Raw genomic sequence first — 24669 nt, 5'->3', positions numbered from 1 at the left:
GACTGGGAATCAACACGGAAACACGTCGAGTGTGGAGAGAAACACGGAACTCCCCAGTCCTAGCCTGCTGGGCAGCACCCAGCCCCTGCACAAACAGCAGCAGCGCCCCCGCGTCCCGTCACAGAGCCGACAGCGCGCTGGGTTACAGGAGCGCTCGCGTGGGGGGGCGTGGGAAAAGGCCAAGTGCGCTCTGCACTGGTGTCCAGCCCTCGGAAAAATAAAATGAGAGGAGCTGAATTTTTAAAATTTAAAAAATAAATCTAAAAAAATAAAATGAGAGAACTGAACTAAATTTCTAATAGCAGTATCATAAAGCCATTGGAACACAAGGATGAGGGACAAGACAGCCAAGAGCTAGGATTTGTCAAACTGCAAGGACAGCATGTGGCTTCTTCACATGTCCCTGAGATTTAAAATTATTTTTTTTGCTCCTTCTCTTTTCTGTTCCAGGTTGTAAGAGTAAAAAACTGGCCTCAACTCAGGGATCTGCCTATCTCGAAATGCTCACTAGGTTACTAGAATATGTACACATAATCACTTTAGTTCAGTCGCTCAGTCATGTCTGACTCTGAGACCCCATGGACTGCAGCACGCCAGGCCTCCCTGTCCATCACCAACTCCCGGAGTTTACTCAGACTCATGTCCACTGAATCAGTGATGCCGTCCAGCCATCTCATCCTCTGTCGTCCCCTTCTCCTCCTGCCTTCAATCTCTCCCAGCAGCAGGGTCTTCCCAGTGAGTGGGCGCTCCGCATCAAACCCCTCACCTCCTGTTGGGCGTGAGAGCCTACGGGAGCTGAGCGCGGCCCCGCCCCCGCGTCCACACTCTGAATCACCGTCACGCGGCGCTGTCAGCTCAGTCCACCCCAGCCCTGCACTGCATTAACACGGACACAATTTTAGGGCTGATGCAGTGAGACAAAAGGACATTTATAATGACAAGGAGGTTACTACCACTATTCACTTTAGATTGTCAAGTCTTATCAGGATGCAAATGTCAAAAGGTTTCAGTCTCACATAATAATACTACTTCAGATAACTTTTAAAAAGGCAAAATGTTTGTGAAAATTTCTTTCCAATAACCTCAGTTAACAGAAGCATTTTATTTATTTCATCAATACTCATCGAGCATTTATTGTGTGTAGGTTGGCTGTGTGAAAACGTTCTAGTTCCAGTCTGCTGCTCAACACTTTACATATATGTCCTTGAGCCATCACCTAAGCCTCCAGGAAGTCTCATTCTAACCTGGAAACTGGGGCTGACACCTTCCTTGTCCTACACGGCCGCTGAGAAACGAGGGGGATGCATGTGCCAGTGCTCTGCAAACGAGAGGAGGTCACGGAGACGAGACAAGGACAACCCTAGGCTTTGCGTAAGAGATGAATAAAATAAGGGGTGTGCCAACAGATTTAGTAATTCAAGCTACATATGCTTTAAAATATGAAGCCAAAGGATACAAGTCTGTGATCAGTGTCATGGTGGTGGTTTAGTTGATAAGTCATGTCCAACTCTTTGTGACCTCATGGACTGTAGCCCACCAGGCTCTTCTGTCCGTGGGATTTCCCAGGCAGGAATACTGGAGTGGGTTGTCATTTCCTTCTCCAGGAGATCTTCCCCAACCAGGGATCAAACCTGTGTCTCCTGCATTGGCAAGCAGGTTCTTTACCGATGGAGCTACCAGGGAAGCCCAATCAATGTCATCAATGATGTATAAGACAGACAGAATGGTCAAAAAGAGATGCTATGGGAGAGGAAGCATCTCATCTGAACCCCAAGAGCAGGCAGAACTCACTGGACATAAATGGGAGAAGAGGAAGTCCGTGAGGAAGAGCTGGACGGCCGAGCCTCCCACGTGGGTGCAGGGGCCCCTCAGCAGTGCACACTACGTGAGAGGAGCGAGCACAGGCACCCAGAGGTGGCTGAGTCCGCTAACACTCATCAAGCGCTGGGCCTACTGCGTGCTGGTTCCAGGACACATGCTTCTCTGGTGGCTGAGATGCTAAAGAATCTGCCTGCAATGCAGGAGACCCAGGTTTGATTCCTGGGTCTGGAAGATGCTCTGGAGAAGGAAATGGCAACCTTCTCCAGTATTCCTGCCTGGAGAATTCCATGGACAGAGGAGACTGGTGGGCTACAGTCCATGGGGTGGCAAAGAGTTGGACACGGCTGAGCGACTAACCCGTTTTCACTACAGAGACTAAGGATGTATAAACGAGAGCAGTGCTTCTCAAGTTATCTAGGAGGAAGGACCTATTTTCCAAACTTCTAATCCCTCACAGATGGACGTGCATACACTAGGACATGGCTCCCTGCACAGGTGGCTCACCACTTCGAGCTCGCCAACACCTAACCTCATCTGTTCCCTTTACAATGAGATGCGTCTGCTTACACGGGTCTAGGGGAATACTGTGGCAGTGCGCGATGTTTCTAGGATATTAAGTCTCAATCACTATACGTATCTCTTTGTTAAAAAAAGTTGCAAAGAGTTGGTCTGCTAGCACATGCTGGAGGACCACAGTCTGGACAGAACCATACTTAGAACCTCATCCTCAAGGGATTCACAGGCTAGAGGCTTGAAACTAGAGATGAGAGCTTAAGCATCTTGAATTAGGGAACTGAAGGCTCTGAGTGAGGCTGTGCTTGAGAGGCTGTACAGTGGCAGCAGACCGCGCGGAGAGGAGGCAAGAGCAGCAGTGAGAAGAAAAACAAAGGCCGGAGAGTCAGACCGGTGCCCAAGACGAACTGACAGCGTCTGGGCGGCCCACTAGAAACCAGAGTCACAAATTCTGTGTCTGGTGACCAGTGAAGATGGAACACTCAGCAGGGGCCACAGGACTGGAAAAGGTCAGTTTTCATTCCAATCCCAAAGAAAGGCAACGCGAAAGAAGGCTCAGACTACCACACAACTGCACTCATCTCAGACACTAGCAAAATAACGACCAAAATTCTCCAAGCCACGCTTCAACAGTACGTGAATGGAGAACTCCCAGATGTTCAAGCTGGATTTAGAAAAGGCAGAGGAACCAAAGATCAAATTGCTAACATCTGCTGGATTATAGAAAAAGCAAGAGAATTCCAGAAAAACATCTACTTTTGCTTCATTGACTATGCTAAAGACTTTGACTGTGTGGATCACAACAAACTGGAAAATTCAAGAGATGGGAATACCAGACAACCTGACCTGCCTCTCGAGAAATCTGTGTGCAGGTCAAGAAGCAACAGTTAGAACTGACATGGAACAACAGACTGGTTCCAAATTGGGAAAGGAGTACGTCAAGGCTGTATATTGTCACCCTGCTTATTTAACTTATGTGCAGAGTACATCATGTGAAATGCCAGGCTGGATGAAGCACAAGCTGGAATCAAGATTGCTGGGAGAAATATCAGTAACTTCAGGTATGTACACACCACCACCCTTATGGCAGAAAGCAAAGACGAACTTAAGAGCCTCTTGATGAAAGTGAAAGTTCAGTTCAGTTGCTCAGTCGTGTCTGACTCTTTGCAACTCTGTGGACTGCAGCATGCCAGGATTCTCTGTCCATGACCAACTCCCAGAGTTTACCCAAACTCATGTTCACTGAGTCGGTGATGCCACCTAACCATCTCATCCTCTGTCATCCCCTTCTCCTCCTGCCTTCAATCTTTCTCAACATCAGGGTCTTTTCCAATGAGTCAGCTCTTCGCATCAGGTGGCCAAAGTACTAGAGTTTCAGCTTCAGCATCAGTCCTTCCAATGAACACCCAGGACTGATTTCCTTCAGGATGGACTGGTTGGATCTCCTTGCAGTCCAAGGGACTCTCAAGAGTCTTCTCCAACACCACAGTTCAAAAGCATCAATTCTTCGGCGCTCAGCTTTCTTCACAGTCCAACTCTCACATCCATACATGACCACTGGGAAAACCATAGCTTTAACTAGATGGACCTTTGTTGACAAATCAGTGAAAGTAAAAGAGAAGAGTGAAGAAGCTGGCTTAGAACTCAACATTCAAAAAACGAAGATCATGGCATCCAGTCCCACTACCTCAAGGCAAATAGATGGGGAAACAATGGAAACAGTGACAGACTTTATTTTCTTGGGCTCTAAAATCACTGCAGATGGTGACTGCAGCCATGAAATTAAAAGACATTTGCTCCTTGGAAGAAAAACTATGACAAACCTAGACAGCATATTAAAAAGCAGAGACATTACTTTGCCAACAAAGGTCTGTCTAGTCAAAGCTATGGTTTTTCCAGTGGTTGTGTATGGATGTGAGCAATGAACCATAAAGAAAGCTGAGCACCAAAGAATTGATAATTTTGAACTGTGGTGTTGGAGAAGACTCTTGAGAGTCTCTTAGACTGCAAGATCAAACCAGTCCATCCTAAAGGAAATCAATCCTGAATATTCACTGGAAGGACAGATGCTGAAGCTGAAACTCTAATACTCTGGCCATCTGATGTGAAGAACTGACTCATTAGAAAACATCCTGATGCTGGGAAAGACTGAGGCAGGAGGAGAAGGGGACAACAGAGGATGAGATGGTTGGATGGCATCACCGACTCAATGGACATGAGTTTGAGCAAGCTCCAGGAGATGGTGATGGACAAGGAAGCCTGGTGTGCTGCAGTCCATGGGGGTCACAAAGAGTCAGACATGACTGAGTGAATGAATTGAACCAATAAAGTGGTGCTGCTATCAGCAAAAATAGGAATCCATGGGAAAGAACTTGCTGAATAAAGAAAGAAAGTAGTCATTTATAGTGATGTGGATGAACCTAGAATTTGTCATTCAGAATGAAGTCAGAAAAACAAATATTGTATATTAGCACATATATATGGAATCTAGAAAAATGGTACTAAGGAATCTATTTGCAGGGCAGGAGCAGAGACACAGATATATAAACAGACTTGTGGACACAGAGATGGGAGGGAGAAGGTGGGATAAATTGAGAGCAGCACTGATACAAGCACGGCTACGTGTAAGATACGTAGCTAGTAACTGCTATGCACAGCTGGCAAACCGCTGTGTAGCCTAGGGAGCTCAGCTCAGTGCTCTGTGATGGCCGAGGGGGTGGGGCGGGGGCAGGGGGCGGTAGGAAGGAGGCTTAGGAGCGAAGGAACACGCGTAGACACACAGCCGATTCGCAGCAGAAACTAACACAACACTGTAAAGCAATTACACTCCAATTTAAAAACACGTTAAAAAAAAGAAACTAAACTGTTTCACATGCAATTTGGTTAAGTGTGTCAAAAGAAGAAAGTGAAATTATCCTGCTGGCAGCTGAAGTGGAATTGATCCTAAGACGAGAAACAAGGGTTGGAACAAGACGAAGAGTATTTACCACGGAGACAAGAGGTAACGATGGGGCCCGGTGAGCACAGGCAGAGAACAGAGAGAGGAGTGATCAAGGAGAGAAACGTAACATCCAGAGTTTGGAGAAGAGGCAAAAATATTAACCACACCATAGAAAAAACAGTATCAATCTTAAATACGTCAATGTGAGAAAAAGAGTAAGATTAAAAGAAAAATGATTACTTTTAATTTGACGTACTATTTCCATCTGAAGGAACAGAAATTCAATCAATACAATTAGCCCTCGGCTCACAGAAACTAAGTGAGACTCCTCTTAAATCATCCCACTAGCTTCAGTATAAAGCATTAAGGCAGAATCGCAAGCAGATCTGACCAGACCTTCTCAACTCTGTACTCTGGAGGGAAGCAGTTACTCATGGTCATTCAGCATTTACAGTGTATAAACGTCTATTCTGGTTTCTAAATATCCTGTAACTGACCTCATCTAAAAATACCCAATTTGAACTAGAAATCTGAAGAATTTACAAAGCTCTTAATAAGAACAGTTGCTTCCAAACATATTAGATTGATCTTGTTTGGAAGCTAATTCATATCAAGGAAAATGATGTCTTCTTATCTAACATGAGGTAACTTATAAATCCTCTCTGATGCTTGTTACCAGAGATCAATATGACCATCTCTGGGTGATTGAATTTAAAAAGAGCCCAAACTTTTGAATATGAAGGTTTTCTAAACCCAGTTGTATGTGTGCTATGGGTACTCGGTCACAGCAGTCACGTCTGACTCTCTGTGACCCCGTGGACTGCAGCCCGCCAGGCTCCCCTGTCCATGGGATTTCCTAGGGAAGAATACTAGAGTGGGTTGCCATTTCCATTCCTCCAGGGGATCTTTCCAACCCAGGGATGGAACCCACATCTCCTGCCTCTCCTGCACTGAAGGCAGACTCTTTTGCCACTGAGCCACCACTCAGAGGCAAATAAGGTTAACAAATTCAGAATGAAAGTTAACAAGACAATGTGTTCAGCTCCCTATCCTGTCACCCTTCAAAAAGTTCTCAAAGTCAGAAAAATTGTTACCATTTGGTCTCCCTGAACTAAGAACTGTACGTCTGCAAATTGCTAACATGTCCCCGAGTGTGACAGCCTTTATTCTTTCAGTCTAAGGAAAGGTAAAGCAAACCACGTCTTTGTGGGACTGGAATGCATGGGTTCCCTGAGTCAAACTGGAAGGACGGAGATGAAAGTGGAGCAAAAGGCGAGGCTGCTACTTTGTACTGATGACCTCTGACGGGCGTGAGGGAGGGTCTGGTGTCATCACCCTGGAGGAAAGTGGGCAGAAAAACAAGGAAAGAAAATCCAAAGAGGGGAAAAGATGCCGAGAATGACGGCAGGGAAGGGCTCATGAGCGGAAGAGCTCTCAGCAGGCAATGAGAACAGCGTGGAGCGTTCGCTGAGAGTGAGGCATTTACTCTCTTCCTTCCCAAGCTCTGTGAATCATGCTGCTGTTAACTGTAAGCTAGAGGTGAGAATACAGCTGCACAGAAATGTTAAACATCTCACCTAAGATTTAACGTGGTCACCACTCCCTGGCTAATGGGGAAGTTTGCTATTGTCCAGTCACTAAGTTGTATCCAACTGTCTGTAACCCCATGGACTGCAGTGCGCCAGGCTTTCCTGTCATTTACCATCTCCCGGAGTTTGCTCAAATTCTTGTCCATTGAGTTGGTGATGCCATCTGACCATCTCATCCTCTGTCACCCCTTCTCCTCCTGCCCTCAATTTCTTCCAGCATCAGGGTCTTTCCCAATGAATCAGCTCTTCATATCAGGTGGCCAAAGTTATTGGAGCTTTAGCTCCAATGGGGAAGTTACTTTCATTGAAAAATATCAAATTGGGCAAGTTAATATTAAGCCCTAAACCCAATATGTTGCTTTGCAGGAACTCAAAGCCCATCCATATGTAAAGTATATGCAAAAATACATCTGTGATGTAAGCGAGGATGTGTGGGTGTTTTCACTTGGAGTTTAGTGTGATCAGAACTCAAAATGCAGGTTCCCTGCTCCTGCAAAGGGGCGAGAGTGGAGGCTTCGGCTAAACTCAGGCCGAACAAGAGATGACGTGGTTTACATTTTTATAAAGAACAGCAAAGTAAGGGAAAAGCCATCTGGATGGAGAGAGAGGAAATTAACATAAACTAAGTAACTAACAAATTTAATGAATATATTATATTAAGGAAGCCAAGGAAGGGAAAAAAATAAAGAAAAGAAAAGAGAGGAGCTCAACGATGTCAACTGCCTCAAAGAAAGGGAGGGAGAAGGGAGAGCAAAATTCACGGGGCTCTCAGACACATGGTTTTCATTCACCATAGTCTTCTCTGACTTGATGGCCCTACTAATTAAAACTGGCCTCAAACCTGCAAAACCAACCTTCGAGATAGATGGTCACTCATCGATGTGGAAAAAAAAAATTTTTTTTAACAAGTTTCAGGGTTCCCTCTGAGGGAAAACAGAAAAGTAGGTCCTAACTGCAACTAACCAGTTTGCTCGTCTAGACAGAAGAATGCCACCAGAAGGGCTACAACCGACATCCCAGACATAAGCCAACCACTCAAACAGGATATATTACTTAAAAGTGGTTACCTTAGATCCACATGCTTAATGTGAGGCATTTTTCTTAAAGCCTGTAGCCGAAGCGTCTCCATGCAATTTCCAGACATACAAAGCTTATCCACAGCTGTCAGCTTCTCCAGCACCTCTGGAAAGTCAGTGAATTCATTGAAAGAAAGACCAAGATAACTAAGCTGATGCATGTTCTCCAACTCAGCAGGAAGGGTCTGGAGAAAGTTTCCATCCAACAAAAATGTCTGTAAGCTATTAAAGAAAACATAAGAGTTATAAAGAGAATGTATACATTTTACTTCTTTAACTTGCGAGTTCCACAAGTATAGATCCTCTTACCAGAAAAAGGAAATATATTGCACTGTTCTTTGCAAAATGCTAAGGGCAGGGCCTGAGGCGATTATACACCAGAGAGAAAAGATCAGAGACAAGCATCTTAATCTCTTATTGAAAACAAAAATTATGACCAATTCTCTCAACCTGGATAGGCATAAATGGGAACACCACGAGCTGACTGCAATGTGAATCAGCCTAAATACTCATCTTTCATTGTTATTTAAAAAAATTAACTTCTAAGTCTGACTTTTAAACACATGAGAATGATGTAAAGTAATTAGCCTCCAACTAATAAAAATAAATGGAAGAAAAAAGAAAAAAAAATAAAAATAAACACATGAGAAGATTCTGTACTTCTCTCCTAAAAGAAATACAAATACTGAGATATCACTTTTCACCTATACATCCATCCTTCTCCCTGTATAAATGGAAAAATATATCTCATAATATTTTCCTAGTATCAGTAATAGAGATTTTTAGATAGTAGAATTTGGGGAGCTTCTAAATCATTTATTGTTGTATTTGCTATAGTATTTTACAGTATTTATATTTCTGGTAAAGAATCTGCCTGCAATGTAGGAGACCCAGGTTCAATCCCTGGGTTGGAAGATCCCCTGAAGAGGGAATGGCAACAACCCACTCCAGTATTCTTGCCTGGAGAATTCCATGGACAGAGAAGCCTGGTGGGCTACAGTCCATGGGGTTGCAAAGAGTTGGACATGACTGAGCAACTAACACTTTCACTTTCATAATGAGCATGTATAAGATTTTAAGTAGTTTCAATTAATAAAACTGGAAGCAAATTATTGGAAGCAATTAATATAAAAAAAATTAACTTCAAAGTCTTAGAATTCAACATAACTTAGGAAATGGGAAACCAGCCCCTCCTCCCACATTTAGACACATTCATCTGTAGGGATCACTGGTTCTAAACGAGGATATTTTAATTTTTTACAAGATTCTCAAAGTAGCCATAAAATGAACTCTACACAAAAGCATGATCTCTTGATTTGGGGCAGAGGCGTCTACGACCAGCACAGCAGGCTGACTAGCCTCCTGTGCGATGGCCCCAGCGCAGTGTCCGGGGTGGGGCCTCGGGGGCCCTGATGTGAGGTCTGGAGGACCTACTTGTGCATCGCTCCGACGGCTGCCGGGATGGCTCGAAGGGCGTTGCATGACACGTTGAGCTCGGCCAACGTAGGAATACTGCAGACCGCTAGTGGGAAGTCCCCTAGATGGTTATTGGAAAGGTTAAGACTCTTCAACTTGGTGAACCTATCACAAAAACAAAAAAGAAAAGACAAATGTCACAGATGTGTAACAGCACATGACTTCAGCACAGCCTTAGAGATAATCTAGTCCGACTCTAATTCAGCGGAGCAGAATGAAGAGCCCTCACAGGGCACATGAACAGCAGAGCTGGGGGGGCGCATCTTCAGATTCTAAGGCTGGTGCTCCACCTAAAAGATAATGATTCTATTTAAAAACAAGCATCACTCTAAAACAAGGCTGAATATCTGAGGAGGTGAGTTTGATGGAGTTAGACTTTCAGCTTCACCTTGGCTAGCTTAATTAACACCTGTGTGAGTAACAGAGAGGAAGGAAAAGTTCTTTCGGATTTCTTTATAATCCCAGACAAGTCAAAAACCCAAACCTGAAATTATAAAAAACTTCTCAATCTATCAAAACCACACTCTCTCTGCGGTGCCCAGTTCTGCAGTTCCAAGCTGAAGAACCAGCTGCCATTCCTCCTCTCAGCCCGACACTCAATCCTGCGGGCCACACAGCCTTCCTGGAGGGGCTCTGCTCACCCCACTCTTACCAGCCTTTCCTCACTGCTTCTTCCTGCTGCTGTTGAGTCACTCAGTGTCCAACTCTTTGGGACCCCATGGACTGTAGCCCACCAGGCTCCTCTGTCCATGGGATTCCCCAGGCAAGAATACTGGGTGGGTTGCCATTTCCTTCTCCAGGGGATCTTCCCCACTCAAGGATCAAAACCATGCCTCCTGCATTGCAGGCGGATTCTTCACCACTGAGCCACCTGGCAAGTCCACAGCTCTCTGCAGACCTTCTCTCCTTTCTTCCTGTTCTCTTCCACGTCTCCGTGTGCCTACCGCAGAGTCAGGTATCACAGATCTGGTCCGCGTCAGTTCCTTCTCTCTCTTTACCCTGCTTTCCTTGGCGCTGTTTCCCTGCTCCGTGGACAATTCTCTCTAACCCGTCACAGCCCCTCTCCTCTTCCCTGACCTGCTGACAGTACCTCCAGTCCAAAACGGGACTTACCATCTTTATCCCAGACCAGCACTTCCTCCTGTTCTATTTTTGTTAATGGCTCTTTCATCTTCTCAGTTGTCCAAGCAATTAAAGCAATTCAAGAAGTCATGTCTAAATTCTCATGATTGGCTCTTTGCCAACCTCTACATGTTTTCTATTGAGAAGCAAATCTGATTAGCTATTGCATTATGTCAATTTTTTAAAAAACTGGCCATGCCTAAAGTCCAGGCAAGGTGTACAATGCCTAAAACAGACACAGTATCTTAAAAATAAACTCAATTCAATCCAGTCAACATTTTAAAGAAACTCTCATGTGACTTCTTTACTGAATTCTAAATAAAAAATGTAAAGCTTTGCTCTAAATAGCTATATACATTTTATTTCAGATAGAAAACTGACAATGTACATATCTGACAGATTGACAGCGGTTTTCTTGGATGATGGAGTAACTTTAAAGTAAAAAACAAAGCTTAAGAATTACTGCTAAACTTAAATGATAACTAAAAAGTTTTTGTATTTTACCATTTGACTCATTACTCCTTCTTGAAAAAGAATGTTCATTCTCTATTCTGACTATGATCTATCTGACACAAGCTGGAATTACAGGGTCTATTATTTCCAGCCCAGGGGTTCTCAAAGCAAAGCTGGGGGACAGTGAAAAAGGCCCTTAAAGCCTCAGGAGGGTCTCAGGTCAACATTATGTTCAAAACCACACTAAGGTGTCATTTGCTTCTTGTGACTCTCCTCTCCTCCCAAATGTCCAGGGGAGGTTTCCAGACGGTATACATCTTTGTGATAGCACACCTGTTTAGAAGCAGAAACAGACTTGAGAATCCAACTGTCTTTAACTAAGCCAGGAATTAAAAGATTTCCAACAACATAAAACAATGACATTCTTCTATTTTTTTGTTTTAGAAGGTAGTTATCTTTCATAAAAAATACACATGTTAACAAGAATGGCGTCTATTTATTTTCTAAATTAATTACTATATATTAAAATATTTTTTTCAGCTTAAATTTCGAATATAGTAAATACCAACAGCTTAATCCACAGAAATAAAAGCTGCTTAGGGTCCTCAATTTTTGACACAGTAAGAGAGTCCTGAAATAATGTTCCCAGATAAAATACAGGGCTCCAGTTAAATTTGTATTTCAGACAAACAACAAATATTTTTTAGTAAGTCTCAAATGTTGCATGAAACTTACTTCTGTTAAAAAATACATATATTCTTTGTTTTTCTGAAATTCAGATTTAACTAGATGCTTTTGTTCCCTTCTAATTCTTGCAACTTCATCCTGAAATAGATAAAACTGCTGTTCTAGTCCAAACAAAAAGAGTACCCTACCGTCTAGATTTGTTCCCTCCTTTGATAGAAGTGGCCACAGCTTTAAAATATGCATGCAATTAAACCAAACTGTTTTTTAAGAAGTTCCTCAATGAAGGAGAAAGATCCTAACATTAACCAATATAGTACAAAGACTTCAGAAAGTGGAGAATGGAAGGATTATAATTCCAGTAATTACTTACAATGGAAAATGGAATCACTGGCTTTTGGAAAAGTATTAGTCAGTAATGGGGGAAAAGGTATATTCATCTATACAAACAAGTTTACTAGGACCACATCATTGCTGATAAGAAAGGAAATCAGCAGTGAGCTGAGTAAGTAAAGGGCAGTTGACAAACTTCAATGGAAGAGAAGAGATCAACAGCAGGACGGGCCGAGAGTCCCTGCGTAACCAGGAGCCCCGGCTCCTGCCCGCAGCTGTGCTGTCTGCCCAAGACCGTAGGTTCAGGCGGTTCCCGAGCACCTGCAGCAGCACCCGCCAACCCGCCGTGTTTCTCTATCATAAAGTGCACGCTGGACTCCAAAGACTTAGCACATGTAAGCTCCATCCATTTTTCAGAAGCGATCATTTTGATTTTGTGGTTGTTCATTTGCTAAGTTATGTCTGACTCTCTGCGACCCCATGAACTGCAGCAGACCAGGATTCCCTACCCTTCACCAGCTCCCAGTGTGCTCAAACTCACGTCCACTGAATCACCTCATCCTCTGCTGCCTCATTCACCTCCCATCCTCAATCTTTCCAATGAGTCAACTCTTCGCATCAGGTGGTCAAAGTATTGGAGCTTCAGTATCAGCATTAGTCCTTCCACTGAACACCCAGGACTGATATCCTTCAGGATGGACTGGTTGGATCTCCTTGCAGTCCAAGGGACTCTCAAGAGTCTTCTCCAGCACCACAGTTTGAAAGCATCAATTCTTCAGCACTCAGCCTTCTTTATGGTCCAACTCTCATATCCATATATGACTACTGGAAAAACCACAGCTTTGACTGTACAGCTTTTGTCAGCAAAGTGATGTCTCTGCTTTTTAATATGCTTGTCTAGGTTTGTCATAGGTTTTCTTTCAAGGAGCAAGTGTCTTTTAATTCTGTGACTGCAGTCACTGTTCACAGTGATTTTGGAGCCCAAGAAAATCTGTCATTGTTTTCACTTTGATATATTTAATTAAATCATTTGATATATTTTGATATATTGAATTATATAAGTTATATCAGTAAAATTAATTTCACCTGTTTCTTTTTCTGTTTTCTAACGTGGCTACCAGAAAATTTGATTGTTCATACAGCTTGTATTAGATTTCCACTAGAGAAGCATTCTCTCCATACTAAAAAATAAGTAGGATCCTGGAATTTCTCACCCAAGTAACTCCAAACTTTGTTCAGTGCTCCTGCGGGCCTCTTCCCTGGGCCCACTCGTCCAGGACACTGGGCACCCACAGCCCTAGGAGCGGACAGAGCCTGGGCACGCGGGCTGAGGGGTCCTCATCCCTGCTGGACAGAGCCGGGGGTGGGAGAGGAGGAGACTCGGGCCACTGAGCCGGGCTCCCCGCGCCCCCACAGCACCGCTAGGGGAGCGTGCGGACTGAGACTGCCCCCCGTCCAACGCGGGCCGCTAGGGGAGCGCGCGGACTGAGACTGCCCCCTGTCCAACGCGGGCCGCTAGGGGAGCGTGCGGACTGAGACTGCCCCCCGTCCAACGCGGGCCGCTAAGGGGAGCGCGCGGACTGAGACTGCCCCCCGTCCAACGCGGGCCGCTAAGGGGAGCGCGCGGACTGAGACTGCCCCCTGTCCAACGAGGGCCCACTAGGGGGGTGCGTGGACGAGACTGCCCCCCGCCCAAGTGGGCCCGCTAGGGGAGCGCGCTGACTGAGACTGCCCCCTGTCCAACGTGGGCCCACTAGGGGGGTGCGTGGACGAGACTGCCCCCCGCCCAAGTGGGCCCGCTAGGGGAGCGCGCTGACTGAGACTGCCCCCCAGCCGGCACCACAGGCAACGGCTGCATGAGTTTTTTTACGCCAGGAGGTCCTGCTAATGAACACGGAACTAATGAGCCACCACCAACGGGAAGAGTTGGGGAAGGTCAAAAGGAGATGCCTCGGCCTCCCACCTCCCAGAGCCCCCTGCTCTGGCATCCACCTTGGCCCGGGCGGGCACTGCGTGGTCCAGGACGGACCGGAGTCAGAATGATTGGTCAGAAACAACCTGGAAGCTAATCCCATCAGGAGGAAACCCGAGACCGTGAGCCACGTGGCAGAGCAGCTCTCCTAGGCTCCCTGACCCCGCTGCTCTCCACCCTGGCGTCCTTCTCCAATGAAGTCTCTCGTTTTGTCAGCCCGTGTGTCTCCTCGGACAACTCAGCTCCGTGTCAGACAAGAGCCCACAGTCGGGCCCTGGAAGGGGTCCCCCTCCCTGCCACAGAATCCCAAGGGGTCTGGGGATTCTAAACTTGAATCCAAAGGTGATCATAAAAGTGTGTGCTGGAAGGCAGGAGGAGAGAATCTGTTTCAGTAACAGGTTTTAGTTTATTAGAACTCACACACTTAGCTATGTGGTCTAAGGCCTCCGTCTGCACGCCTGCCCTGGAACCTACACCTCCAGGGCTGATGCCGGTTGGAGCATCTGAAGCCCCTCTCACTCCGGGTCCACCTCCGCCAAGGCGGCCTTGCGCAGCCCACCCCCGACCGCTTCCGGAAACGAACACAGCATCAGCAGGTTTGTTTAGCCAACGAAGCATGATTGTTTCTGAGAACTCAAGTTCTTGATCAGAACACAGTAAAACTCAACTGTTTTGGAAACACTAACCCTTAGTCTTCTTAGAGGTCCACTTTTTCTTTGTCTATGGAAAGCTGTCAGGTTATACACATCTGCTAATTCAAAAACCCCTTCCCAGGAAAATAAGAAGGAAGGTCACCTAGAACCACCTCTCTCTGGTCTTCAAATGAGTGACACAGATACCTCAGGGCAACCATTCAGTTAAGAGGGAGATGGGAGATCAGGAGGGGTGGATGATCTTTCCTCCCTTTAAAAAAGAATGCAGAGGACAGAGCAAGGTGACCGCACACCATTAATGGAAGACTAGAAATCTCTGTCTCCGACAAAAGAAAAGACTTTTAGTTCTGTCATGCCAACAGGTGAGACTGATACATAATCAAATGTGCACAGATCCAGATTCTAAAATAAAATTTGGCTGGCTTTGGAAAAATGTGTATCTGGTGAAATAGCTTAAATAATTTTATTTTTAAAACTAACATTAACAGTTCTCAAACCATAAAATTAAATCCCTTGAAAAGAAGTTACAAGAGCTTCATTCATGTTCAATATAGGAAAGCAGAGGCAAATCCATGCATCAGACGATGGAAGATTCTTAAAATTATTTTAAAGATGATTGTGATAATTACAGTTATCAGCTGATCAATAAAAAGATTCTTTTTTATACTTTAGAAATTAAAAGGAAAAGAAGCTGTGTGGTTTTTTTTAAATCTGTTGTATGTACAGGGTTCCCTGGTGGCTCAGTAAAGAATCTGTGCCATGTGGGAGACCAGGATGTGACCCCTGGGTTGGAAAGATCCCTTGGAGAAGGGAATGGCAACTCACGCCAGTATTCGTGCCTGGGTATACACACACACAGGCACACAGTGCCGAGGTTAAAGAAAGCTACTCAGATATGTCAGTACTTCTCCTCTCTCCTGCTTTCTTATTACATCTTATTAGAGAGTTAGATGTAAACAGATATCAATTACCAATCACCGTAAGTCGCAGGCTGAAGAATGGCCTCGGAGCAGTGAGCGGAAAGCGCCCTTTTCACCCTAACGCCCCCTACAGAAGGTGGCACTGTCGGCCCTGGAGGACAATGAACACTTTGAACACTATGCTCGCTTACGTGCACACAAATTCAGGCACAGCCCATACTCCCGAACTACCCAACAACCTGGAAAGACTGACTCTACTTTTACAGAGCAAACAAAACATTTTAAGAAAAGAGATGTAACTCATGTTCATTTGTTCTATAACAGAGCTCAGAATAGGGAGATGAAATCAAGTTAATATCCATCCACTCTAAGAAACAGTGATCTTAGCTCTCCAAATGAAGCTCCATGGTACAGTTCTGCATTGAGCAAATGGAGGTAGGCAGTGTGCGTGTTAACTCCAGTCTGACTTAGTCTGAAGTCTCCAGGCACATGTCTGTCTCTATCCCAGGTGTCACACAAGAGCACAATCAATTAAACACACTTGGTCATCTACAGAGACAAAAGCCTCTGGCTGTGTTTCGTGAGAAAAAATCATCAAAGTCCCTTGTAACCTAGGTATCCTAAAGGCCCTATAGCAAAATGCATGATGGTCTGCAAAGGGTGGGGGCCGAGAGATGAGAGGGGGTCAAAGCTGAGGACAGCAAATGCTGAGCGGACAGAGCGAATACCGTCACTGCGGCCAGGGCAACGGCATTTCTTCCATTTGCGCACCTGTACTCACAGGAGTGTGAGACAGAAGGACGGTAACAAGGATGCTGTCCGTAGACACAAGATGTGCTCCGCTCTCCAGGGGCTCAGCCTATCACCCTTTCCTTTCTCCCCAGCCTCTCAGCTATAACTCATCAACATCAGGGCTGGAAGAGCATACACCTCAATGCTGCTGTTGAGGGAACAGCAGCCTTCGTTTTGCCCGTGCACGGACCTAGCGTCCTGGTCAATCTACGCAGCACTATAGCATGCTACGGCATTACAGTCTTCACTTAACTTTAAATGGACCTTTTTCCTAGGTCACTAAATTTCCAGCTTACATCTTCCAAGCTACTCTCTCCAACAAATCATTCAACACGACAAAAGGAAAGGGTGTTTACTTTCTTACATTAAACCCAAAGGTTAACAGGCAGCATATTCATGCATCCAACTCCTTATATCTCTATTATGTATATTTGTTGGATCACAGAGAAAGCAAGGGAATTCCAGAAAAACATCTACTTCTGCTTCACTGACTACACTAAAGCCTTTGACTATGTGAATCACAACAAACTGTGGAAAATTCGTAGAGACCACCTTACCTATCTCCTGAGAAACCTATATGTGGGTCAAGAATGGGACATGAACAATGGACTGGTTCCAAATTGGGAAAGAGTACGACTGAATATTGTCACCCTGCTTATTTAACTTATATGCAGAGTACATCATGTGAAATGCTGGGCTGGATGAAGCACAAGCTGGAATCAAGATTGCCAGGAGAAATACCAACAACCTCAGATATGCAGATGATACAACTCTAACGGCAGAAAGTGAAGAACTAAAGAGCATCTTGATGAGGGTCAAAGAAGAAAGTGAAAAATTCGCCTTAAAACTCAACATTCAAAAAACTAAGATTATGGCATCTGGTCCCATCACTTCATGGCAAATACTAATAGGGGAAAAAGTGGAGACAGTGACAGACTTTATTTTCTTGGGCTCCAAAATCACTGCAGATGGTGACTGCAGCCATGAAACTAAAAGACACTTGTTCCTTTTGAAGAAAAGCTATGACAAACCTAGACAGTACATTCAAAAGCAGAGACATCACTTTGCTGACAAAGCTCCTCATAGTCAAAGCTATCATTTTTCCAGTAGTTGTGTATGGATATGCGAGTTGGACTATAAAGAAGGCTGAGAGCCAAAGAACTGATGCTTTCAAATCATGGTGTTAGAGAATTCTCTTGAGAGTCTTTTGGACTGCAAGATCAGACCAGTCAATCCTAAAGGAAATCAACCCTGAATATGCATTGGAAGGACTGATGCTGAAGTTGAAGCTCCAATACTTTGGCCACCTGATGCGTATAACTGACTCACTGGAAAATACCCTTATTGCTGGGAAAGACTGAGGGCAGGAGGAGAAGGGGACGACAGCAGATGAGATGGTTGGACGGCATCACAGAATGAATGGACATGAGTCTGTGCAAACTCTGGGTGACACTGAAGGACAGGGAAGCCTGGTATGCTACAGTCCATGGCGTCACAAAGAGTTCGACACGACTGAGTGAGTGATAATGGCAGATTTAAAAAACAGATCTACCAGCTGATTTCATTCTGGCCTCTAGAAAAACTGCCTGAGAGGAAGTACTCCTTAGAAAATAAAGAGAAGCCATGTTTTCTAAGAGCAGGAAAGAAAAGGCAAGTAAATGTTCTGAGACATAATAGATGAGAAAACGAACACACAGACGCATCAGCTCTCACATACCTCCCTGGCCTGGGCTTGCTCTATTACCGTCACAGACTTCTATCTATCTTTCCTCCCTTCTCAGCCTCTATCCATTCAATCTACCCACACTCAAAGATTTACACATACGGTTCTCTGCGTGTCCGAGTGAAAGGAAGGGCTATGTGCAGCCCATATGAATTTAGGAAATAAAACCAAATGAATAGCATGATGACTCTCTGAGCTTTGGATCCATCTAAATCTTTAGTAAATTTCCTTCTGGGAACTGAGGGTACTAAGAAAAGAAAACCTGACTGTAAAATAAAATGACAGTATGGTGGAAACAGTTCTATTTTTAAACACGTTCTAAGTGTGTTTAAAATGAGTGTCACACACTGCACTCATGAAGAGGAAACTGCATTTGTCTTACTCAACGAGTCAAAGAAAAATCAATATTACTTTCTGGAGTTATTATTCCCCACAAGTGGGTCAATTATAAAAAGGTTCCCTGGGAGACTAGATTTCCGTTTCATAGTAATAGTTGGAGTTTAACTTGTTTTTTTCCCTGTAGGGGGACAGGCTAATACAGGTTGGAAATTATTAGGCTTCAGTACTGAGTAATGAAGGCCCTGCTTGAGGGCTGGAGCTGTAAGCGTAACTCCAGGCTCAGCCCCCTGCTTGCCATTAATTATTAATTATGAGAAGCAGGCTCCCCTGTGGTCTGGAGAGGCTGTGTCTTAATGAAGAGTGCCAGCTGCCAATGCTCTATAATACAAGCTATATTCACTTCTAAGAGAAAAAGTGCTTTCATCTGGTTACCAAAATAACAGGTGCTCATGTTAACAAACTCAAGAAACACGTAAACAACATGTTAACAGTCTCCTTGTGGGTGCTCAGTCGCCTTGAGGCGTGTCACTCTGTGACCCGTGACTCTGTGACCTGCCAGGCTCCTCTGTCCATGGGATTCTCCAGAGAAGAGTGGTGGTATAGTCCCTCAGTCGTGTGTGATCCTGCAACCCCATGGGCTGTGGCCTGCCAGGCTCCTCTGTCCATGGGATTCTCCAGGCAAGAATACTGGAGTGGGTTGCATGCCCTCCTCCAGGGGATCTTCCCGACCCAGGGACTGAATCTGGGTCTCCTGCATTGCAGGTGGATTCTTTACATCTGAGCCACCAGGGAAGCCCTGCTTCCTCCCAATCTCATCCTCCCGAGATAACCAGTGTGCAGAGCTGGCATACACTCCCCCAGAGCTTCTTCCTTGTAAAACACACGTATGAGTAAGTGGGAGGTAACCTCCCTCCCTACTTTTTGAGTGGAACTGTACCACACACTTTGCCAACTTGCTTTCTCACCTAATACAAACAAGTCGTCTTCTGCATCAGTACCTTAAAGTCTCACTCACTCTTTTCACAGCAGCATAACACACAGCACAAATGCATCACCTTTTATTCCATCCCTCCACAGATCAACACCGACTACTTCCAGCTGTTTGCTGACAGAAATAATTCAGCCTTTTTGTGCATCAGTGATTTTTATTTTGCAGCGTTCATCGTTGCCCAATGCCATGGATATCTCTGAAACCTAACAAGCTCTAAAAATCGAGAGATTTTTCTTTGATTCATATTGTGGCAAAAATGATCTAAACTGATGTGAATATTCATCTGTCGTTCCCTTTATGAATACAAAGGTGTTTGCTTGTAGTGCTTTCCCAAACCTTGAGCTAGGTGTTATATATTATACAATATAGGTATCATTTTATCTTTGAAAATCTCTGAAATCTGAGCCACAAATAGCCTCAAGAGTTTTGGATTAGAGATTGTGAACCCGTATTTCTAAAATTATAACTGATGGGTCTAAGAGTATGTACAATTAAACATTTTTAAATTTTCTCATTTTTATACAACTTTTAAAGGTTACTTTCCATTTACAGTTATTACAAAATATTGGCTGTATTCCCCATGTTGTACAATATATCCTTGAGCCTATCTTACACCTAAGAGTTTGTATCTCCCACCATATATTTTTATTGACACATACAGCAAAAAATAGCAAAAGTTGTAGAAATTCACATTCCCAGTCGGAGAGGGTTTCTTTCTACACTATCTTCACTACCTTTAATGTTAGTATCCTTTGCTAATGTTAGCTTTGTTGCTAATCTAATGGGCAAAAAGTTGTACCAGGTCATTTCAACTGCTACTTCTCAATGAAGTTCATCTTTCTGTGAAGTCCACCTTCTTTGAAATACAGTCATATCCTTCTGACGGTTTTCTCCTGGGTTGTCTATCTTACACGTTAATTTGCAGGAGCTCCCTGAACACTACGCGCCATTGATGTTGTGTGCTCCATGCAAGTCACATGACACTCCAGCCAATGGTTTTGTTTTTTGCTCAAGCTGAGCACCGAAAAATTGATGCTTTTGAACTGTGGCGGAGAAGACTCTTGAGAGTCACCTGGACTGCAAGGAGATCCAACCAGTCCATCCTAAAGGAGATCAGTCCTGAGTGTTCATTGGAAGGACTGATGTTGAAGCTGAAACTCCAATACTTTGGCCACCTGATGCGAAGAACTGACTCACTGGAAAAGACCCTGATGCTGGGAAAGATTGAGGGCAGGAGGAGAAGGGGATGACAGAGGATGAGACGGTTTGGATGGCATCACCGACTCAATGGACATGAGTTTGGGTAAACTCCGGGAGTTGGGGATAGACAGGAAGCCTTGCAGTCCATGGGGTTGCAAGGAATAAGACACAACTGAGCAACTAAACTGAACTGAAAAAAAAATAAAATAAATAAACTGAACTGAACCAGCTTCTCAACATAAATAAATGGAAACCACCCCATCTTAGTCCTCATCACTGTAAATGACTGTCAGTATAAGCAAAACAAGCATAACACCTTCTCATAGGACTGCTGCTGCTGCTAACTCACTTCACTCGTATCCGACTCTGTGCGACCCCATAGACGCAAGCCCACCAGGCTCCCCCAGCCCTGGGATTCTCCAGGCAAGAACACTGGAGTGGGTTGCCATTTCCTTCTCCAATGCAGGAAAGTGAAAAGTGAAAGTGAAGTGGCTCAGTCGTGCCTGACTCGTAGCAACCCCACGGACTGCAGCCTACCAGGCTCCTCCGTCCATGGGGTAGGACTAGAAAAAATAAACAGAGGCATATTTTTATTTGGATAAAATTTAACACTTATGGCTACAGAAGGATCAGAGCAACATTTTGTTCAGAACTGCTGCAGATGTTAAAAAAGCCGAATAAGTAAACCAAAGCTACAACACACAGACCATAAGTTTTCAGAATAACCATCAGGGAAATAAGGAATGCTCAAATGTGGGCAATAATTACAATGGACATGGTGCTGTAAGGGCAAATTAGAGCATTCCCTAAAGAGAGAAATTTTTACTTTAATCCTCCCCTTTAAAAATAATTCAAACAAGAGGCATTTATTGGTTACTTCCTCTGTGCCAAATCCTAGACTCAGTTATACCCTATGGATACAACAGCCTACAAGACAGAGTTCCTACCCACAGCGAGGGAGGGGGCAGCGTGCAGGAGCAGGCTGCTGCGAATCCAGGAATCCCATTACACAGAGTATGTGAAGTCGCTCAGTCGTGTCCGACTCTTTGTGACCCCATGGACTGTAGTTCTACCACCAGGCTCCTCCCTCCATGGGATTCTCCAGGCAAGAATACTGGAGTGGGTTGCCATTTCCTTCTCCAGGGGATCTTCCCGACTCAGGGATCAAACCCAGGTCTCCTGCACTGCAGGCAGACGCTTTAACCTCTGAGCCACCAGGGAAGCCGAGAGGACCACTCCAAACCACAAGACGGTAATCACATGGAAATAGCAGTCACTAGATTACAGGAGCTCTGTAGCATCTAAACTCACGAAAACAGTTAAGTCGTAAGTGGCATAAAGCTGCCATTTTCTGATTCTTTTATAAACTGGCAAGACAACAATAAAAAAATAAAAGCATGTTAAGTTACAGTTAAACATCTCTCTTATCAGTTTCTTTCTTTATCCATGACTACATCTTGTCATTTTCTCACCAACAGATCTGCCCATAGTTTGCCAATTTCATCACGATACTATTCGCAGAATGTTTAATACTAACCACACACTATCCTGGAGAAGGGAATGCCTACCCACTCCAGTGTTCTTGCCTGGAGAATCCCATGGACTGAGGAGCTTGGTGGGCTATAGTTCATGGGGTCGCAGAGAGCCAGACACGACTGAGCAACTAAGCACAAAGGCACCACACTAGTAGGACAAATAAGAAAATGTAAAAACATTTCTGTAACAGGCAGGAAACAGGCAGCTGTTTCTATTTCTCAAAGCAGAGAAGACCCACACAGTATACTGGGATAAAATCCCAGGTGAGTCATACAAGGATATGTAAAAATGAAAACCAGGTAACATCTATTTCAAGGATTATTAGATTACCAAAGGAGATGGTGAACACGAGCTAAGATTGGAGAGAATACTCATGTCATGAAAACATGCTTAGACGGGAAAAGCTTAAAAGTTTGTATCACGAACAGACCAGGTATATCAGGTATTTAAACAGAAAAAAATCTAATACCCAAAGTTTAATAGGTATAATAAACACCTGACCCTAGGACTGAACCATTCGCTCACTGGACACTTTCAGAGTTCTCATTGGGCACAGAGGGGCGTGAGGCATGCACATGTGTGAATGAGGCATGGTTTTCCCCTTCAGGACCTGGACACAGCTTGGGAGCGGAGCTGCTATAATGAAAAGCAAAAGATGGAAACGTACTGGAAAAAAATACCACAAGTGCTTACAGAAAAGTCACTTGTCTCAAAGGGACATGAGTAGGCAGATGGGGAATCGAAAAGAGAACACTCAGAAAGAACAGGCTGGTGCGACCGTGCCTTAGACGTCAGGAAGCACTGCTGGAAGGCGGCGGCCTGTGCCCCGTCATCAGAGGGTCTGATTCAGCAGGTCTGGGATGAAACCCAGGAGTCTCTGTTTCTAGTAAATACCCCAGGTGATTCTGATGTAGGCATTGCACAAATCACATTTTTGAGAAACCCTAATTTGGAAGGCAAAAGCTCTATTCCTGGAAAACGGTAAGCAAACACACTCTTAAGCAGAAGGCAGGCTTGCAGTTGTAAAGCATGCTTCAAGACTTCTCAGAGAGCCGCGGGTTCCGGGCGAAGACACTGCTATGCACTTGTGGCCGCTTCTGAAAGGGAAGCAGCCTGTCTAGAGCGCACGGGTTTGTGAACCATGTGAATGGATGAGCACTGCCCCCCGTTCCTGTGCTGCCTCTACACACACGATCTCAACTGGGGTGAAAATGAGCTTTCCAGCAGAAATTTTTAAACTGGAGGAAAGAACAACTGTTTGGAAAGTCAGACTTTCCCTTAGGTTTCCTGTTAATTCCGAGTCCCAAAGACATTACCAGGGCGGGACGGCCGTGCCGGCATCAGGAGGCCTCTGTCAAGCGCCCTGCCAGCTCCAGCACCGCCCTAACCCGCCATGGAAATGACAGCGGGAACAGGGCTCCTCCCGCCCCAAGGTCTACTGGCTCCAGAGGACAGCGAGGGACAGCAAATCACAAAATTACACTCAGGACAAACAGAAACCCTCAGAGGCCTTTGGTTTTCAAGTTCCGCGCTCCAATTACCTGTGTCCGTCTGACGTGAGGCAAGGGAGAAAGGGAGAAAGAGGAACATCACTGGCTTCCATCAGCAGCCTCAAGCTAGCAACTGAAACGCTATTTCAGTCACCAGTAACGATGCTACTCATGTTTCCAAGTCCCCAGTTATGATGATATTAAACCATCACCGACCACAAAGTTGGCCCGCTCGCTGCATGCTTAACCTGTCCCCTAAGAGCTAGGCAGGGGGGAAAGTTGGTTACCATGCAGAATAGCAAACTTCTGCAAATATTATGTTTAACATTAAATTCTAACAGTTGAAACTTGAGAGTCCAGCAAAGAGCTCCACGAAAATAAACAGAAGAACAGAACCAGCCAGAATACAATAGCCTCGCTGGATTCAAGCCAAGGGTTCTAAAGATTCCTGCCCACTTTTTATTTAAGTGGGGAAAAAAAAAAGTTAAAGAACATCTTAAAGGATCCCAAGAAGTCAACAGGGCAAACAGAATTTAATACAATCTGGTTGATAAATAAATCTTTTGTTTCTCTCTGAGCTCTCTTCTAAACACACTGCACGAGGGAAGAAGAAAATAGGCTATTATGGCCAGAAAAGAGGCTGGGGGCCGGAGCCAAGGAGGACACCACTACACAACCTCAGTGCCCCAAGCTTAAAGCAAAGGCTTTCCTTTGATCAGATGTTCAGGGAAGGAAAAAGGGAATTGTGCGAGCTGGAAACCTTCCCGAGAGTATCAAAATTCCATCCGAAAAGCAAAGCTGTGTTGGGAAGAGTTAACCAGAGGAAGGGGATCCCATACAGTCTCTGAAATTCCTTAGACACTTGGCAAGCCTCCCACCAAACCCAGTGTGGAAATTCCTCCCCAGGCCTTTCTCTCCTTGAGCAGCAACTGTGCTGGGTCATCTCGAACGCATCGGCTATGCCCTTTCCTCAGCAACGAGTCGCTCCTGTTTGCTTGTAATAATTTTTTATATGACAGAGCATCTTCAAAGAAGCTGAAACTGT

General features: G+C 44.7%; 1 protein-coding gene across 1 annotated transcript in view; it reads right to left on the bottom strand.

Annotated features, from left to right (window-relative positions):
* The window catches only part of PHLPP1 (PH domain and leucine rich repeat protein phosphatase 1), a 214777-nt gene that overhangs the window by 52020 nt on the left and 138088 nt on the right, over positions 1-24669 (bottom strand). The window contains exons 5-6 of the mRNA XM_020905594.2: positions 9375-9521; positions 7932-8162 (exon numbers count right to left, since the gene is read on the bottom strand). Of these exons, the coding sequence (XP_020761253.2) occupies positions 7932-8162; positions 9375-9521 (378 nt within the window). The remainder of the gene's footprint in view (positions 1-7931; positions 8163-9374; positions 9522-24669) is intronic.

Source organism: Odocoileus virginianus, unplaced genomic scaffold (genome assembly GCF_023699985.2).
Source record: "Odocoileus virginianus isolate 20LAN1187 ecotype Illinois unplaced genomic scaffold, Ovbor_1.2 Unplaced_Contig_26, whole genome shotgun sequence".
NCBI classification, from domain to species: Eukaryota; Metazoa; Chordata; class Mammalia; order Artiodactyla; family Cervidae; genus Odocoileus; species Odocoileus virginianus.
This window is presented reverse-complemented; position numbering and strand designations above follow the sequence as displayed.